General features: G+C 39.0%; 2 protein-coding genes across 4 annotated transcripts; both read right to left on the bottom strand.

The window, feature by feature from the left end:
* Positions 1-3,758: 3,758 nt before the first annotated feature.
* LOC144651219 (uncharacterized) lies at positions 3,759-10,452 on the bottom strand. Of its 2 annotated transcripts, none has more exons than XM_078511132.1 (3): positions 9,801-10,452; positions 6,952-7,321; positions 3,759-5,826 (listed from the first exon to the last, which is right to left on the bottom strand). In XM_078511132.1, the coding sequence occupies exons 1-3, from the start codon at positions 10,054-10,056 to the stop codon at positions 4,695-4,697; spliced, it is 1,758 nt and encodes a 585-aa protein (XP_078367258.1). In that variant the 5' UTR covers positions 10,057-10,452; the 3' UTR covers positions 3,759-4,694. The 2 variants fall into 2 exon arrangements, with proteins under 2 accessions (XP_078367258.1, XP_078367257.1); XM_078511131.1 differs by having other exon boundaries at positions 8,047-9,928.
* Positions 10,453-12,022: 1,570 nt separating this feature from the next.
* On the bottom strand, positions 12,023-17,409 carry LOC144651220 (uncharacterized). Of its 2 annotated transcripts, XM_078511133.1 has the most exons (3): positions 16,608-17,409; positions 15,818-15,915; positions 12,023-14,030 (listed from the first exon to the last, which is right to left on the bottom strand). In XM_078511133.1, exon 3 carries the CDS (start codon positions 14,019-14,021, stop codon positions 12,240-12,242), a length of 1,782 nt encoding a protein of 593 aa, XP_078367259.1. In that variant the 5' UTR covers positions 14,022-14,030; positions 15,818-15,915; positions 16,608-17,409; the 3' UTR covers positions 12,023-12,239. The 2 variants fall into 2 exon arrangements, with proteins under 2 accessions (XP_078367259.1, XP_078367260.1); XM_078511134.1 differs by lacking the exon at positions 16,608-17,409 and having other exon boundaries at positions 15,818-16,329.
* Positions 17,410-19,632: the final 2,223 nt, after the last annotated feature.

Raw genomic sequence — 19,632 nt, 5'->3', positions numbered from 1 at the left:
TCTGTTCTTTCCTGGCCTTCCCTTGCCTACCCCACCCGACCCCGCGAAAAATTCGGGACCTCAATTTCCCAACATCAAGCGACCGATTCTAGATTTTTTTTCCAACGTATTCATGTAGAAACATATCGATCTTAATATGATTGACCCGACCCCTTTTGATCACAAGTTCATTTCAATTGAAAAGTACAGCCGACTAAACAAATAAACCGAAAGCGGTCAAACTCCCACGAGGAGACAAACACTTTGAAACTGACAATCCCAACTTTTTAACTGATGCGGCGGTTCGCTTGATCCTTTGTACGCATTCGAATTTCGTGTCTCTTCCAAACAAATAACTCTAAAGCCGGTCGGTCGCAGCCCTTGTGTGTAATAGACCCAAAGCAAACACGTCGGTAAGGTGCTAAGTGAGATATGAAAACGCTTTTGTTTTATTTAATCAGATTTACCGACTTCGGAATTAATGATACGTGCTCTTAGACCCCGCCCCCCCAAGGTGCGAGTTTCTGCTAAGCGGATGAAATTAAATTCACACAGTGCAATAATCATTGGTTGTTTTTTTAAATTCATTCGTTCCTTTTTTGCAAGCCAAGTTCAACGGGCAAGCCCAGCGGAGTAGGAAACGGGATTGGGCAGTGGAGAAATGCGCGCGTCCCGCGGGATCTCGTGGGTATAAATCTGCTGTGACGCGCGTTTGCATACTGACTCATAAGAGAAGAGAAAGTTTGCAATTTGGTAAAGTTCGAAAGTACTTTCTAAGCACAATTACTTTCGAATTTTTAAAATCTCCCTCGGGTTTTTAAATAATTGTTGTTACTGCGTAAAAAACCAGCTAGCGCTGATGTGGCTTGCTCTCTAAATATAGCAATTTATTTATTTATTTATTTAAATTGCAGCGTGTGCATGCATGTTCACAATATGGCCTAGTAATCTGGTAAAATCAATACATCTTGCAAATGATTTTCCGAATCAAATTTGAGTACAAAGATGTGCATCTTGTCTCGGGCGTTTTTGTCCTCTTGGCCTTCGCGCACACATTACGTTGAACTGCCACGCGAGAGACGAGAAAAAGAACTACTTTATAACTGGCTGCCGCTACTGGGTCCAGAATTTAATTCCATTATCGCGCCAAATTGTCGCAATTATAAGCGGTTTTTAATCCTCCATCGCAAACGTGGCGTGGTTTGACTTTTAAACTTACATTTCGGGCTTCCGTGCGCGCTTAACTTGATATCGTAAAATGAAGGCACGAGTCATCTGATAAGAAATTATCGCACAGCGAAGTAATAATAATTAGTTGAGTCGTCAAATGTTGATTGGTTCAATCGCAGTTCACAGCCCAAGGAATTTATAAAGTGTGTGCCTTATCTTAGTCGTCCAATGTCCTAATGAAAGTCTTGTGACAGAATCTCGCCTTGATGGGGACCACATTGGACACAAACTGATGAAATGAATGGAAAGTGAAAGAGTAGTTTAGGTTTCTTAGGTCGCATGAGTAAGCATTTCCGACGCTGTTGAATTAAAAACATCGATCGACCTAAAGCACACCTTATGATTATTACGAGGTCAAAGATATCTGCTAAATTTATACGGAAATAATATAAAGCTGACACGAAAACGCTAACCATATTCTTTTCGCTGGCTTTTTACGAAAAAAGTAGACAATGTTCTGACATTTCACGATCTAAAAGGTCCCAAAAGAATATTTTTTGACTAAAACGGCATGGAAATGTGTTTTTCTTTTGAAAACAATTTTTAATTTTTCTTGCCGTGGAGAGCTAAAAGTTGAAAAAAATTGTCTGTTCGTGTTGGCTCCCGATATACGCCTTCCTAAGTTTGTTTTGGTGGTCTAAATGCTCTTCACGCGTGGAGAATTAAAAATTGAAATCGTTTGGTCATTGCTATTTAAAGATGGCAAGGAAATATCACGATATTACTGCAGGAATAAGTTTTGCGCCAGCTCTTGAAATTGAAGTGCCATGCTAACGTGTTTGACCATAATCTATATTGAGCAAAAATCAACAACCGATGCTGAAAATCCTGAATTGAAATTAAATGGGACGAGAAAACACGCTCCTATAAGTAAAAACAGGACTAACCGAGTAATTTGTTATTCCTGTCTAAAGGAATGTTCGGTCTTCTACGCAGCTGGAAAGCAAGCGACCAAAACGATAACACACGCGTACATCGTTAGAACGAAACAAGTGGCCATTACAACGTGGCATGGCGATAAATTTGGTGCCTTTATAAAGAAATATTGTGCGGACGTATAAAAATAGGACTGAAAAGATATTGTGCTTTCCGCTCCTTCCAGAGAGAAGAATTGCGATATATGTTTATATTAACACAGAAAAGTTTATTTTTCTTGTTGTTTGTATGCTACCTGCTTGCGGTTATGCGGTTTACCTTTTGACCAATTTCAATTTGCTTTCGAAAAATAACGGTAAGCTTGATTCGACAAAATTAGTTCGGCGCCACTTGGTGTTAAAACTTGGTATTTTATCTTTATTAAACCGAGTGTCTCGTGAAATGAACGTTACATTCGGTTCTGAGGGCATAATATTTGCTGTCGATGTCGCGACGAGTGCAACGTTCGTCAAAAAACATACGTAGCTACATGCATTTCTAACATCTGATTTATATTGTGGAAAAAGGAACTAAAAGAATTAACAACATGTGTAAAGTAACAGAGCTACTTTGTCATATGCAGTTGAACTTTTCAGCATTTTAAATACGGCAACTCAAGGTCTTCCCACTTCTATCATTCAATCAAATGGTCAATTATGACTTCCAGATCTTAGATTATCTAAGATTTTACATGTAATTTGTTAAATTTGAAACAGATTTATTTCATTGCTGATGTCAAGTTTAAAATAGTACCTGAAAGCTGTATTGCGTTAGAATATTCGCGTTCATCAATAAAACAAAAAGAAGTTTTGCTTTTTTCATACCCAAAATATAGCGGAATTCGACGTCTTGAAGAGGAATAAAAAGAAGAAGATTCAGTTTTTTCTCAATATTTTCAACATTATTGGGAAACAGAGTCGAGAATATAAAGGCAATAAAGTTTTTCTCTTTTTTCAGTTTAAACTTAGCCATCTCAACTACACTTCAGACTTCAGCACAATCTCGCGCATTTGCCACGCAAAGAAGGGCTGAGAAAGGAAAAGAAAGAAAACCGCGAGAAAGCTATTGGCTGCCTTCATGTGACGTCATCGTGAAAATCTCAACGTCTTTAAAGGGGCTATGTCATGCACTTAGGCAATTTCGGCACTGACCATCTGGTCATAGAATTAACTGAAATATCACAATAGCGGCTTAGAACTGTAGAATAGCTAAAAAAAAACACAGAAAGGCTAAAAAGGGACAGATGGGCAAATTTCGAGAAGATTATAAAAGGATTGCGTTAAACTAAACTTGAAGTTTATCTCAATTTGTATGAAAGTGTCATTTACAATGCTGAAAAATCATCCTGTTTGTTATGTGGCCGTGATTTTGCCAATAAATGACTTTTGCTCTTCCAATTTGAGGTTTACAGCTCTTAACTAACAACACGATTCGGGGCATGCGCAAAACAGACTGTTGATCAACTTTTAAAATTTTTCTGGAACGGTCTATCTTTGAAATTTCTTCAGCACTAGTTCTGATAATCTATGATATTGATGAAAACTAGGCCTTTATAGCCACCTTCATGCACTTCCCAGTTGACTTCGCATCTAGGACCCGACTCAGGCGGGCAGAAATAAAATTAAGCGAATGAATCAATCAAGGTGCCATTGGGGTCTTTATTTCACACAGTTTAGTTTGTTTTATACAAATACAACTGAATAAGGTACTGTTAGAGACGAAAAAAGAGATTAAAAACGAGCTAAGTTTTAAGTTATTGTTACTGAGTAGCCAATGTCAAGCTTTTCTTGGCTACTGCCTATGTGTGATCAACTAAGGATAGATCCCTTTTCACATTTCTGTAAAGAGTTGCCATGTACGTGAGGCAATTTCAACCATGCTAGACTCATATTGACTAAGAATGACCGTTATGTCCTTGTTTTATCAACAAATATTATAAGTTAGTGATTAAAGTGCTATTTTAGGGCCAAGGGCATAGTGAAAGCTTGCCTGGCCTTTACCCGGCTGACTGTTCTCGTTGGGTTTATCTACCTTTAAAATCTTTGAACTAGTTGAAAGTCGAACAAGTATTAGCATTGATTGGTATTGCGTACAAAAAAGTGCGCCGGTACAACTTATTCTGATTTTTATAATGGAGGAAGCTTGCAAGGAGTTTCGTATATTGAAGGATGTTAGATTTAACAAAGACAACAGCCAAAGCCATAATTTATGTTGTTTAAAATGACTGAAGAGTAATTACTGATAAGAACACGAGAGAAACATCGGGAACAAGAACCGTAGCCGACTGTTTTCTGCACTCTGAAGTGTTCGCAAGTGACCGATGTGTTTAATGACAGCATAATGCATGCCTGTGGGTCTTTATATTAGATTTGTATACATGCGCAAAATAATAAAACGTGGTTTTCAGTTTTTTATACTTTGTTAGAGCCCCCTCCCCCCCCCCCCTTCTCAAGGTGGTCGGTTAATTCAAACTGCTCAAATCTAGAGCCTCTTTTTTCCCAGCCTTGAGATGTGATAAAAGAGTATACAAAGGCGCTTGTCTAAGAACGTAAGACGCAAATTAATTTTCGTCAATTGTCTACCAAGTCGCCATCTAGCAAATTGAATGACGCAGGTAGCCGGACAATTTGATGTTGCATCATTTCCAATCGCCTATCAACCGCTCGAGGCTCCTTCTCCTGCTCGTCTTCGCTCCCGAATCTCTTTTCCGCCGCTATAAAAGGCGTTTCGCTAAAATCGGGCGAATAGCTTTCTGGGACGTCATCTTTGATCCCCATGTGCTTTTGGAGCGTGCGCACATAGTCGGCGAGCAGAACTGTTTTCTGATTGGCTCGCTTGTTACTCTTCTGTGATTGGCTCAACACTTTCTCTCTGATCAACTGCTGTAGCTTGCCAGCACTTAGTGGGTTGGGTTTTTCCTCAAGCACGGCATCGTGTTCCTCGTTTGGAACAAATAATGCCTTCTCCTTTATATTTTCGTTCATGACACTTTCGATATCTTTGATGTAACGATCGCTGCGATTCGACGCTTGTAAATCCGTCCTGTTCCCACGCCTCGTTTGTCGCTGTAATCTAAACGGAAGGATGACTCTGTTCTTGATAGCACGAACCAACTTTTTAGTTTCATTTCCACCTCGTGCTTCACCCGATGAGTGCGATGTCTTTTCTGAAGAAAATGTCGCAAATTCTTGGCTATTATCTCTCGATTTCATATCATTTACTTTACCAGAGGTCTGCTCTACCGCTTCAAGCTCCCCTGGAATATTCTCAAAGGTGTCTTTTCCATTTTCGTTCAGTTCTTCAAAAGGCAACACCGTATTATCTTCCGAGTGTTCCAATTTTCCTCTCTCGCTATTGATCGTAAAACTATCTTGTCTAGCGCATCGATAATCGTTCTGTTTATCTTCCAGAACAACGCTATACCCTCTGGGTAGTGCTAACCTTTGTTGTACATTTTTTCTCGTAATTTTTGGAATTGTACCGGATACTTCCTTTGACTTGGCTTGCACTGGAGGGACAAGCTCGAGTTTGCTACCATTTGGGAGAAGTACTTTGTGTGTACCGTTGCGCATGTTCCAATCAGCGGATTCTTTTGACAACAGGCTCTCTGTAGTCTGCTGGACTTCTATTGAAGGTAAATTATACTGATACTTCCAACTGGATGATGTCGCATGTGCACCTTTTGTTCTGGTTTCATCTGTGCTGTGAATAAAAGAATCAAAAAAACGCAAAGTAACTTCGATTCTCAAGAATGAATTCTTGGACAAAGCTGTTGTGTATTACTGAATGAATTGGTAACATTAAATGGCTTCGTTATTCACATTCATTTGCGCAAACTTTGCAGTTAAAAATTCAGACTCCTTACATTATATCCTGCCCAGTTATCTCGCGGGAAGTGGAAACTAGCTCTGGCGAGGGCGAAGTAACCATTTTCTACTGTCCCAAAACATTTTTTATAAAGCAACTCCGTAGGAGAATGGATTTTTACAGTTACTAAATGCATAAACTGATTTCCATCGACATGTATTGTGTAGTGATTCTGAGGCGGATCTAGAGTGTCGTTCTCAAATTCACTCTAGATTTTTGAAGCAGAATATTGCTTCTACGGGATTCCAGGAGTCCCACATAAAACACACGGCAGAGGGACGGGGATACTCGTCGGAAATTTGAATTAAACCAAAGAGACCAATCTGGGCGTGCCTCAACCTTTTCTTGACCCCTAAATGATCGATACCATTTTTGGTTTCTTCTCATGACTGATCGGTCTACACCATCAACACAGTATGACGGTGTTTTTTGTTTCTCCACGTGCAACACTAAACGGGACCTCGATGGCTTAAAATATTGGCATTTTGTCCTTAACAACCTAAGTGAGACCACAATCCGTAATTTACACCCCAAAGAGGGACGACGAGTATCCCCGTCCCTTTCATACGGGAATCCCCCAAATCTTTGATGGTTTTGGTGTGTGCTACTCCTCAAATTTAAACCCAAGACCAAGATCTTACCACAATCTTGATTCGACATATGCAACAGTCATCATCAAAATGATTATCACTATTGTGATTTTAAGAACTACAATCGGCATTGACAAAATGTTGACACATTATCAATTTAGGCAATGTCATAGTTTATTTTTTGAGAGCCCTTTGCTATACAATTTTACAACATTAGATGGGGGAAGGGGGTATTTCAGCAGATAGTCATGAAATTTAAAACTAGTGGTAAATTTGCCGTAAAAACTGCAGAGCAAAGTCAATGTGTCAACTACTTTTGTCAAAGGTTGTAGCTATACAGAAGGTGAAGGCCTTTCTCGACTTCTCATACCTAAGCCGCGGCTTCCCCTTGTAATTCAAACATCCTTTTCCCATGTTGATCCTGGTGTACACCCCCACCATATCCTCCAGCTGCATTTCTCTTTGTTTCACCCCCTCTTGTCGCTCCTGCTTTTTGCTTTTCAAACGCATTGTTTGTCGTCTAAGAATCTCACGCTCGACTGCTCGAGGAATAACGGAGCCCTCCTTGTTTTGCAGGTTAGGTTGCAGAGCAGGTCTGTTTCCATGATCTCTCGTGGCCTCCGGAGCAAGGGGGCGACGAATGCTCTTGATTTGCCGACAATCGCTCTCGGCTTGCATTCCGCGCGAGGAGGTAAGGTGACGTGTATCTCCAGCTATGATACTTCCTAAAGGCGTTAAACCTGGAGGAGAAATTTAAAAAAAAAAAAAAAAAAAAAAGAAAACCAAAAAAAAAAAAAAAAAGAAAAAAAAAAAAAAAAAAAAAAAAAAAAGACGGGACCAAAACTCTTCAGTACTTTGAATTTTTTAATTAGTAAGTACGTTTTAGGTCTACACAAGAAAATCCACATCGGTTATCCTCGCCTTTAGTCTTAAGAATATACAGTAAGGAACGGACCATAATTTTGCCTTGGAGGAGGGGGGATGAAATCTTTTTTAGTTTATGCACCTCTGCAAACATTTTTTTTTTTCGAAATTTAAACTATTTTTGGTTATACATATCGTGTTTGCAAACTTTTTATTTTATCTTTCTAGGCCCTGCAAACAATTTTTTCAATATTTTTCATACCCCCCTCCAAAAACTGAAATAATGGTTCGTCCCTAAATCTTTGTTTTGATACATTTTACTCGCTGTCTCTGCTTTTCTTATTGGCTGAGAACGCGAAGCTTCAAATGACCCCTAACTGATACTTTCGAAGACAGTGCAGCACTTCCGAGCATTCCCCGTGCTCATTTCCTGAGATCACCTAAATGTTTTTTAATATACAGAATTAAGATATCCCAATTTTTGCACATGAATTGCCCCCGTCCATCGCCCCTTTCGGTTTCATAACAACGTAGTTTTAATTTGTTTTTTTGTACAAGTGTGAACCATTTGAACTATCTTATCCTTCCTTCGATTCCTCACCTTCTCTTTGATAATTCAGATGATGAACAATTTGTTCTAGATTGCTTTTTTCGTCCCTATGTCTCTTCATACTTATTTCTGCTTGTCCGTTCAACCCCTCCAGCGTCCTTAGCAACAAGGCACCTTCCTTACGGTTTTTGCCATAACACACCTTCCTTGTTGTGTTAGCGATGCTATCGTTATCTAAAACATACGTCTGTATAAAGGACGACTTACTCAAGCGATTTTTATCCGTTTTGAGAAATGGTGTGTCCAAAATATCAAGCAAGCTATGCTTAACATTGAAATGCATTTTTTCCGGTACTAGCAGTTTTCAAGTTATATATCGTGACTCTGTATTTCAAAACTGAGAAATACTTCAAAAATTTTCATGAAACGTGTGTTGAAGTACTTCGCCGTTATTCCATAGTGTCATTTGCTTTGTGGGGAGAAGAAAGGTTTATTTTGTGATTGGCTGGCTCAAGGAGTTGTACGTGTTGTTTTGTGAATTGAAAGCAGCGCTCGAATTCTTACGAAGGCGGCAAAAGATGCAGCCGCAAAGGTGCTCCTTTGAAGCACTTAAAATGCATAATGGAAAACACTTTTTTTTTTGTTATAGAAACATAGATTTTTAAGCTCAAGCAAAGTGGGCGTTACAAGATGTTAGTAACAAAAATCCCTCAAAATCTTGTCTAACTCTACTAAAGTTACTTTGCGTAAATTGTTTCATAAAAGTACCTTATGAAATACCTTATGAAAATTCCATTATCGCCAATTTAAGGAACTAATGGTTTCTTTTGTAAATGCATTGAAATAGCACTTAATTTTTTTGGTAAGCGAAAACCGGCAAACCACAAAGGTGTGTAATCAGTTACATTAACGAAAACAATGCTACACCGTACTTTATCAGTTATAGATGCGAGAATATGTTTTAAAAGATTTATCATGGAGAAGCCATTATTTAGGAATGCATTTCATCATTTCTATCACTGACACATCCATTTTCTTTAAGCGAGTATACCGGCTTAGGTTCAGACTGAATTTGTGAATTAATGATTATACAATTGGTAAAGCAAGGATGCAAGTGTCAAGAATAAATTGAAGTGTATTTAAAATTGTGTTTGTGTTAATCTCAACGCATAGTGAAATCGTGCAATATCAGGAAAACAGTATTTTGTTGGTAATCTACAAAAACCAAAGTTTTATCAGACAGCGAGGAATATATATTCTCCCCCTCAGTCAAGAAATCTGTTCGTGATTTTTCTTATAGTTTATCTACCCATATATGGTTTGCCCTTTACCGATTTGAACGGGGATATGCAATTTTATTATGCATGCGAGGGCGTGTCGACTGGTTCACCAAAATCCGTGGATTGCTATTTATCATTCTTTTTGGACTCAGAAAGTTTCAGACAGTTTTCAGTGCTTGGCGTTAGGCACTGATTCTGTATTTGGGCTTAAGCAACGTTTGTGTTTTTAGATCAGACTTTATAGGGAAAGTTCGTAACAAAACTCTTACCTCACGGGAAAAACAAAAGAAACCAAATTGTCACGGATGATTTCAAAAGTCACTTTGCTTAGTTATGCATTCAATTCGAAACAAATGCTTGATTTGTTTTCCGAAACAGAGTAAAATCAAACTAAATATTTAGTTCACCTAGTTTATAATCCCCAGTGCAACTGACTTCACTGGAGTAATAAACCCATCTAAATTGTCCACATATGACTTAATTTGAATAATGTACTTTCACTACGAACCACTTTGCGCAATTTACCTGCTTTTTCTTGGCGTAGATTGTAAAGAACCCACTCTAGATCCCGTTTGTTATCATCATATTCTTTGATTCTGGTTTCGCTAGTTCTTTGGAGATTTCCCAACGTAGACTGTAGCAAACCAAACTCGCGTCGATCTTTGCACATAAATGAACGTTTGGCGGCCTTTTTCACTCGAAATATATCGACTGATTCCTCTCTAGAGCGATTTTCATTTTCCTTAGTAATTTTTACGCTGAAAACTGTTGACAGACTCATTTTATGACCAGAGGAAAACGTACAATTCAGTCAGGCTTGTTTACGTGGCTTCGAGTGATATTTTCTAGCACGTAATTAAAATCGAAGTACATGGGCGAATTTATTAGCCATAATACTCAATGTGTATATTGTTTTCGACTTAATGCCTCAAAATAGCAATGCCAGCTGTTTTTGCTTGATAAACAGAGCATTTTAAAATCACAGTTAATAAAAAAGGACAGGAAAGAGTTGCCTTGTTTATCACAACGCTCATTGTGCCTCCTTTTCCGGAAAGTTTGTAATCATATTAGCGGCGAGAAGTCAGACATGTTTATTTTGCTGTCCGCTTTGTCAAATAATCCATATTTATTTAACGAAAATGTAATTTTCGGCAACAGGCTGAAAAGGTGTTTATGGATATCTGCAGAAGTTTATAATTATCATTTTAAACTTCTGATATCATGCGTGAGGTAATTCTTATATGGTACTTATTTACCAAATTTCAGCCTGGAAGTTCAGTTTTATATACCGTATTTTCTCGATTAAACGCCGGACTCCGATTAAACGCCGGGTCAAAATTGCTAGTTTTTAAATAAACGCCGGGGGCGTTTGTTCGAGGTCCCGGCGTTTATTTGAGGTCAAGCTAACAAGTAAATATATCTGTTTCACAAATCTCGATTGCAACATAAACTATCCATCCGTAATAGTGCACCTTTGGGAAATAATCACCTTTGATACCCAGGAACACTTTTTGGGGGCAGAACGAAGAGAAAAATCGTCCCGCCTTGACAAACTGCCCCTTGGTCTCGAAGATCGGTAACAATAAATCAATCTGAAAAATTGGCAGAAAATTGCAGTCCGTTAATAAACGCCGGGCCCCGATTAAACGCCGGCTTCAAATAAACGCCGGGTTCATGAAGCTAAGTTTGAAATAAACGCCGGGGGCGTTTATTTGAGAAAATACGGTATGTGGGTTTTTATTGTTTTTTAAAAACATTACCAGCGCTGCTAAAAATAAAACTGTAATTGTTTTAACAATTAGTATGAAAATTTGACAGACATCGTTTTTCATCATTTCTTTTTAAATACGGATTGTGATAAAAAAAGATTAAAGAAGGTTGATAAATTGAATTTCTCTTGTGTTTTAGCAAGAAGGCAGTTTGAAGTGCACGCATTTCGTGGAGATCGATCACAGGACAAAACCAGGAGTATATGTTATTTTGAAACGGAGGGTAAAAATTCCTTGGAAATTGTCTACTCGCTTACGACTCAACTAGTTGACTCGCTTCTGTTGTTTTCGTTCGACTGACTCGGATCTACCCCCTGTGGGAAGTTTAACCCTCCCTTTACATTCCTTTCGGCATGCAAGCTAACAACTGAATACTTTGTACTGAAACATGGCCTATTTAATTTTAATTTTCCGTGTATCGTCTGGGGCTCCGATCACGAATCATGCTTGATCCCAATAAGTTCACAAAAGATCTCGTTTGTCTACCAACTCCCTTGTTATCTTTTACTTCAGTTCTTGTGAATTCCTCGAATTTTAATTGCCTAAGGCTATGTTTACACGGGACCGGTTCCAAACCGATCCGGTCCGATTTTCGGACCGGATAGGCCTTCTGTTTACACGGGACCGTTCTGGAACCAGTCCAGAACGGATCCAAAACTGGACCCTGCTGCTATTCTGCTATTTTCCATAACGGCCCCTTGTAAACACCTGGATCGGTTCCAAACGGCTTCATGTAAACAGAAGCCGATCCATTCCGGTCCGGTCCCGTGTAAACGTAGCCTACATTTTCATAAGATCTAGAGTCGACGAGAGCTTTCGCCTGTTTGGCAAGTAAAAAATGTCTCAGTGTTTTCGCGTGCTCGTAGCGGGCTCGTAGCTCGTTTGACCGCGAAATGACGATTGTCATTGACATAATAAAGATAAATTCTCGTCGTCAAACCCTTTTTTGGGGGCGGGTGGCCAGAAACAATCTCAGAAGGCAAAAAATGACACAATGCTTGTTCGGGTTATGCATATAATTTCTCTTCATTTCGTCTACCTCAGATACAACGACTGCTAAAGACGTTAATTTCGAGACACGTACAACCGGAATCAATAAGTGTAACTGAATGGATACATAAAATATGTACAAAATTAAATGTCATTTATATCCTTATTTACAATTAATTGATCACTCTGATATGAAGATTGCTAGTTATGAAATGTAGCTAGTTTTGTCAGTGTTCTGCGTTTCACTAGAACCTTTATCAGGCGCAGAGTTTTTGTCATTATTATTTGAATCACTCGCTTGATTATCTGAGTCATTTTTGGCGGCTTTTTTCTCCTCTTCGTCTTCATCTTCATCTTCTTCACTGTCCTCGGAATCATCTTCATCTTCAGATTTCTCCGGCTCCGAACTTGGAGGAGTGTTTCTATCTTCCTCTTTGGCCGCGGGACTTGCTGCCTTTCCTCGAGACGAAGATACTCTCCCTGACTCGTCATCTTTCTTATCATCTTGTTCGCTCGGCGCTACTTCACCGGCAGAATTATCATCGTCAATTTTCGGCGAAGCTGAGGGTTCCTCGTGCTTTTCTTCTGGCGAGAGACGAGAATGGTCCACCTCTTTAGAGTTATCAACGGCTGCCGCTGATTCTGTCTCGTCATGCTGCCAAGCTCGCACTTGCGACTTGTCAATCTTATTCGCGGCTTCATTCAACTTTGGATCATCTTCTATAGTTTCAACGTCATCTTCAATTTCTTCAACAGCCTTGCTTCCGTCCTGATCTTCATGACCGGAAGTCTTCCTTGCGTCTTCGACTTGCTCAAGCACTTCCTCCAAAACCTCTTCTGCTGGAAGTAAATCGAGTGGTTTCTCCTCCTTTGTTTGACGGGTGTCCTTAATTTCATCCGCTTTCTCCTGCAGCAAGCCGCTGGCTTTAAACACATCACCACCTGTTAAACTATCATCTTTGTCGTCTTCTGCTATGGGGGTCGCGTATTCTTGTACTGGGGTATCGTCTTCAAGCTGACCAGGCGGCGAAGCTGATATTGTAAAATTATCTTGTGATGCGCGGAGCAGTGAAGTAACGGCTGGAGGGTCTGGAGACAAGTTGGACACGACATCACGCGGTGACTCGAAAGACTCAGTGGTGACACGTGATTGGTCACGTGCCTGGTCACGTGGTGAGTATTCACCAGTTTTGTTTTCGGTGTTAGCTTTTGCAACCCGCGGTTTTCTTTTAGCGATATTCTTTTTTGGCAATCCGCCTTCTTTGTTGGTCAATTGTCCATTGCCAATCTGAGGTAAAAATGGCGCTCGTGGACTTCTAGATAGCGACAAGGCAGCTCCACCATAATTCGCGCGTTTAAAAAACTTTCCTCGTTCCACAGCTACATAACTTTTTCCCGTGACTAGCTGGGCTGGGGTTAGCACTGGCTTACCGTCAATTGTATACAGCGCGGCAACGGTGGCCGCCACGAAAACGTGTTCTTGTACAATATCTAAAATTTGTTCCATACTTTGCTGTAGTCGCTTTTGCAGTACAATTTTCACGCTCGGTTTGAACACATCTCCATTACAGAACACATGTATGATTTTCAAATCTCGCTTCCCCCACTCGTAATCCATCTTGTGTCTTCCCTCTGTCACAGTCACTGCCTTCTTAGGAGAATTGTCCGTCTTTCGAGGAGGGCGCGGCTTTGAGACGCCCAGATCTGCGTAATTCAGTTTTTTAAACATCTCTCTTCCCGCGGCCACGTACACGCTCTTGTTTCGAATATTCTCCAAGCTCTGGACAGGTCGTCCGCCGATTGGCGTACAGATTCTTCGCACAGCATTAAACGAAGCAATGTGTGAAGTAACCTCATCATACAGGGCTTCCATTGTACGAATGTGCCGTCTGTTGATAACAATTGTTTTGCCAAGGAAGTTGCGGTTTCCATTCTTATAAACTTTCACTGTGACTGTTGGAGCAAAATTCGACGCAACTGCTGCCATTCTGGGTGTCTGTAAGAAAAAGGTTCCATCCATGTCAGTAAGCAAAACGTGGCTTAGCTTAAAATATATATGTCCTTTCATAAACCCACAAATCTGTAGACAGGTTATTCATAATGTACTTATAAATCTAAATATATCGGACAAGGATTTTGTGAACATCTCCCAGGTAACGAAAAATTCATACTGCCATTTTGAAAAAAAACTTGCACTCTTTTCGTTTACTTTTAAAAGGTGGAAAACAGTTGGCTGCAATTTTGCTTTTGTATCAATTTGTAAATAAGATAGTAATAGCCAGGATTATACTGATATTAGGTCCTTTTGTTTAATAAAATTATAAGTGCACTTTGACATGATTGAGAACCGCGTCTGAAATTTTCGGAACTGTGGAGCGTTCGCAATTCGACGATGCGCTTATCACATGTACGATGATTTGTTAGGGTTTTAGTGGAACAAAAGTAATCTGAAGTTTCATACTTGGAATCTTATTTTTCCAAACTGAAAATCAGTGTTCTTTATCATATTACGGGTATTTTAGAAAGAGTAAGCTATTCACTCAGAAAACTCAGAATGTGTAGCGTGCGGTCTATCTTTTTCTTTTCACGAGTATCTTGAATATGGAAGCGTTTCAGCCAATCGCATTGCGGAACGCAATTCTCTTTTCTTCCATTAATATTGCTCTTACGAGTTTAGAAGATTAACTAAGTAGTTTTTTATTGTATGCAAATTGAAAACTAGCACTACCTGATGTGATCTTTTGTAAATGAATCATGCCTTTAAAATGTTAAAACGTTTGTATAAATAATGCTGCTTTTTTTTCAAAATGGTCCCTAGGTTTACTAAGCCAGCTAGCACATGATCAAGATTGAGTAAAGGATGGAAGCAGAATGCGAAAGAAGAACAACATTGATTACTAAAAACTTGAAGTTGTTCAAATTAACTACTCAATTTTCATGTGTTATGTAAATATTGTCGAGTTACTCTTTGTGCTTCTAAAAACAATTTAGATAACGAAATTAGGTTGACATGCGGCGAAACATTACCGTCAAAAAGTTTTATAACGACGCAGAGGCATTTTGATATTCAGTATCGATCGTCTTAGGAGTACTTTTAAGTAATTTCTTTGCCTTAACAACGTTGTCTTGTATTGTTAAACCAAATAAATATTTGGCTTCGTGACTGACAGTTGCCATACAGCTTTTCCACTGACGTTCCTGAGTCTCCAAGCAAAGAAAATCACAACATAAGAAAACGAGTTCTGAACTTCTAACACCTTTCTACAGTATCTTGAAATAAAGTTGTTATCGCCGTTTCACGAGTAGTTTTGCGCCATTAACTAGAAATTCCCATAGGGATACCTCACTTTTAACTTGTTCATTAGAAATTTGGTTCGTTGAGTGCGTTTCTAAGTAAAAAAAAAACGGGACAAACCCTGGGAAAGATTTATGGCCTACAAAATTTTCCCATAAGTTTAATAAATCTCAGGGTTTCTGGGGCAAATGTTCTCTTTAATCGCTTTAATTACATTAAGCAGCTTTTTAAAATTTATCTCGTTTACTATAAGCTGAAAAAGACAACTAAATCAAATGGTAAGCGATAATAATTTTGATTTGTCCAGGATTTGTAGATCTAGAGAAGCGGCACTGTTTAACGTTGCTACTAAATTTTAATTTTTATTTTCGGTATAACTTCAAGTCAAGCTTTTAAATGTGACGGGAAACAAATTCAGCCTCCTAATTTGCAATTAAAGTTCCTCAGATTTCTATGAAAGTAGAGTCTTGACATAAATTAGCACTTACCCGTTCCGAATGCCAACCACCAAATCGTTCTCTCTTGTCCGCCGGCGTGATTGTGTTTTCTGCGCCGGGCTTCAATGTTTTTCAATCTCACTGTAAATCTGCACAAAAATGGAAGTGATTGAATAATCGATTATCTGGAAATTTTAAATTCCTCCCAATAAAGCAATGTTGCCTTGGCGATGGACTCAAATGATTTTCTTGTTGCACGAAAAATGGTTTAACCACCAATATGATCGATCGTTCTAAGCGCAAGTCCGCAAAAGTTGAAGCAAAGCATCAATATTTTCATTTGTTTCCTTGATGTTATTTTTCATGACAGAAAGTTGATATCCGACCACAATTTGAAGGCCGGAACGTCTGACCGAAAAGAAAGCATAAGTCAAAATTGTTTTTATTTTATTTTAGTATGCGCGTCAAAACACTGAAAATAATCCACGGTGAACAGTGCAAATCAGTAGTTATTTAAATTTATAACACAGCGACTCACCGAGTTATACCATGATCAATAAATGTAATTCTTCGTGCTCAAAATCTAAATATTGCATGTTTATTGGTCTTTATTTGATATGGGACAGAAAAAATACAAGTTAACCCGTAACCTAGGCCTGCGAGAGGGCTATGTAATGCGATAATGTTTCCATGTTATTCTTTGCTTTCAAGCTAATTCGCATGTGTTCGTTTCTTTACCGTCGTTTTTAATAGCAGCTGAAAAATATTATTTCTTAAGTTGAAACGACACATGACTGAAATTTATATTCTTAATTATTAAAAACATTCAAGCTTTACCTACCTTTTCAATGATTTATCGCTACTTTCCTGATTTGCAAATGGCAGAAAGTCCTCTTTTTGCTATTTTCACTCGACTGGCTGTTCAAATCGCAGTTTGAATGGCGTAGAACGCTTTTCGATCCAACATGGCTGACGCTCGTCGCGCGCTCACCGTGCCAAAACAACTGCCATATGGAAATTTCTACTGCATTTAAATGACGGAGAGGAATTGTTTACAAGTGTCAAGAAATAAAATTGCATCGCCTATGCCTTTGTTAAGTTAATAGTTTTCTCTCTGTTGTCAACAACACACTTGGAAGCTGGAATCGAATAATGGATCTTTTTCGTAAGACTAATCACATCGATTTTTAGTGGTTCTAAAGTAACGTTGTATAAAAGACTAAAAGGTCTCTGTGTTTCCAAGGCTACGTATACATAGCAACACGCTGTTGACGGAGAGAGCAACTGTGAAGTAAAGTCCACAAAAAAGATCAATAAAACGCTGTCAACTCACGCCGAAAATGGACATGTGTTTACTTTTGAAGATGCGAAACACTTTGATCTTTAGGCAAGAAAACTCTTACGTAGGTTATCAAAACATATCCAGTAGTTTCTGTAAATTTAAATGCGTTTTTCTGCTTAAAAGTAATCAAAGTATGACAGTTTCGATTCATTTGGATCAAGATATTGATTAAAACACTGGTAAACATGACATGGCCCATGAATCAACGCGCTGCCGTGCGGACTGTAATAGCTCCAATGCGCAAATGATGGAGCGTGGGTTTGAAAAGAAGAAGAAACAAGAAAAAAAAATTAATGGAATAAAAAAAATGAAGAGAGAGCGTATATTGTTTTTTTTTTTTTTTTTTTTTTTTTCTCCTCCCCCCCCTTTTTTTTTTTTTTTTTTTTTTTTTTTTTCTCCCCTTTCTAATTTTTTTTAAAAAAATATTTTTTTTTTTTTTTTCCTCCTCCCCCCTATATTTTTAACCCCCTTAAACCCCCCCGCCCCCCTTCCCCCCCCCCTTGGCCCCTAAACTACGGCCCCCCCCTGAACTTTTTTCCCGTCCCGGGGGTGTCCGCTTACGAGAGCTTCGACTGTATATGGCAAAGATTATTCCAAAATCACCTCGACCAAGTATTTGCAATTGATATTTTACCGGTCTGGCTGATTGAAATTTACCGAAAAAATAAAAAGACTAGTTTTGAATTCAACTGCAATAGCGAAAATGAAATTGAGCGGCCTTTCTTTGACGTCCAAAAGCAAAATTTAAAGGGTCTTATTCGTTTAACACCCTTGCTACGCCTCTGACCAATCACAGAGTACATTTCAAACGTGCAAACGCGCTTTGTTCACGTATTTTCTTTTCTCCGCTTACCACCAGCATGACATCTTCTATGGCGCTATTATGATCTTGGTGAATTTTTGATTCTGCGACTAATTTCTATGACTTTTATTATTGGGGATTTGTCGCCTTTCTTCGACAAAATGCCATATAACTCAGGGTCGTAACCAGGTATATGGGATCGGGATCCAGCCTTGGGATCGGGATCACAGCCTCGGGATCGGGATCATGACCCGGGATCCCGGGTCACAGTCATGGGATCCGGATCGGCCAATCAGATGGGAACAATGGAATCAGGGATCAAGTTCACACATTTTTGGGATCAGGAATCAATAGAGCTAATTTGGGATCAGCGATGAAAATCCGGTACGACCCTGATATAACTGCAGTTTTTCTTCCTCCTTAGAGTGTTCAAATTTCACAAAATCAAACTAACATTTTTTGATGTCGTTGTACACGACTGGTGATAAGAAGCTTATGTATAAGAGAGCCGGGATATCTCTTTTCAAATTATCAGATGACTATCACAATGCAAAGGAAAGTCAAACCATTTGGTGTATCAAGCGTGCATGGTTCCTGACCGAGCCGTTTACTACCACTGCAGAGAAATCAATCAGAGAAGCCTTGGCTTTCTTCCATAAACCCCTTTGTCATTTGTGCCATTTGCAGGAAGGCCATGCATATTGGAAACTAGCAGTATGGAAGCACATAAAAACGGAGATTTATCGGTCAGTGACACCATAACATGTGGCTCAATTGCAAGAACATTTTCTGAGGTAAAGAAATGATAACAATAACCACAAAAAGCAACTGACAGTTTTGAAGGCCACAGGAAAAGCGATTTCCTAGCCGAGTTTGCCTTACCAACGACAGAGAGAAAAGCCTTGATTGAGTAGATATTGATATCGTTACAAGCTGTTCTGCAAGCCATATACACGTATGTAATCGCTACTCTTGTGTATGCCTTCCATATGTGCTCCTTCAAAGCTGTATAAGAACATTTATGCTGTCCTCAGCTGTTGCTTCTTGCTGTCTTTCAAATTGTGCAAGTTAGCTTGCGCTGATTTCCATTGCACATTCCAACCCTGTCTGTGTCACCCGGACTGTGCCAAAACTGTTTTCTACAGAAAGTTGAAATTAGTTCTTCCGTTTTGAGAAGAGAAGTTCAACGAGAACTTCGCTACAGTCAGTACAGTAAGCGGGAAAGGTTCTGCTGATAAATAAGTCAAATGCAATAGAGCGAAAAGATGAGACGTCTTTTAAGTCCAATGCGTCTGCATCGTTTCAACCTGACCTGAAGATCAAAGCCCCATTTTAAACCTGAAAACCGAGAACGAAGCCATACAGCAAAGAACTTTGCTATAGTTGATATAGCTGCACTTGTTACAGATGAAAAAGAACAACTATTCTGGGAAAAATGTTATTACAAAATTTATTACAAATTTCAAACACCTCTGCCGGCAGTGAAAAAATGACACACGCTGTGTGTCAAAATAGATTGAGTATTCTACATAGATTATTTCAATGTTTCTATCCTCAAAGTCCTACTTAGAAGTGCTTTGTTGCTCTGTCGCATAAATGTAGAGGAAAACAGTTTATCATTCAGCAGATGTTAACCGTGTTTTTTCTTAGCTGCTTTTCTGTTTCATCACAAGAACTAAAGTTGAAAATACTGCGTAACACTGTGCAGATGAAACAAGTAAA

This window comes from Oculina patagonica, chromosome 4 (genome assembly GCF_052425735.1).
Source record: "Oculina patagonica isolate OP01 chromosome 4, crgOcupat, whole genome shotgun sequence".
In the NCBI taxonomy this organism is placed as follows: domain Eukaryota; kingdom Metazoa; phylum Cnidaria; class Anthozoa; order Scleractinia; family Oculinidae; genus Oculina; species Oculina patagonica.
The sequence above is the reverse complement of the archived record's forward strand: the minus strand, read 5'-3'. Positions and strand labels throughout refer to the sequence as shown.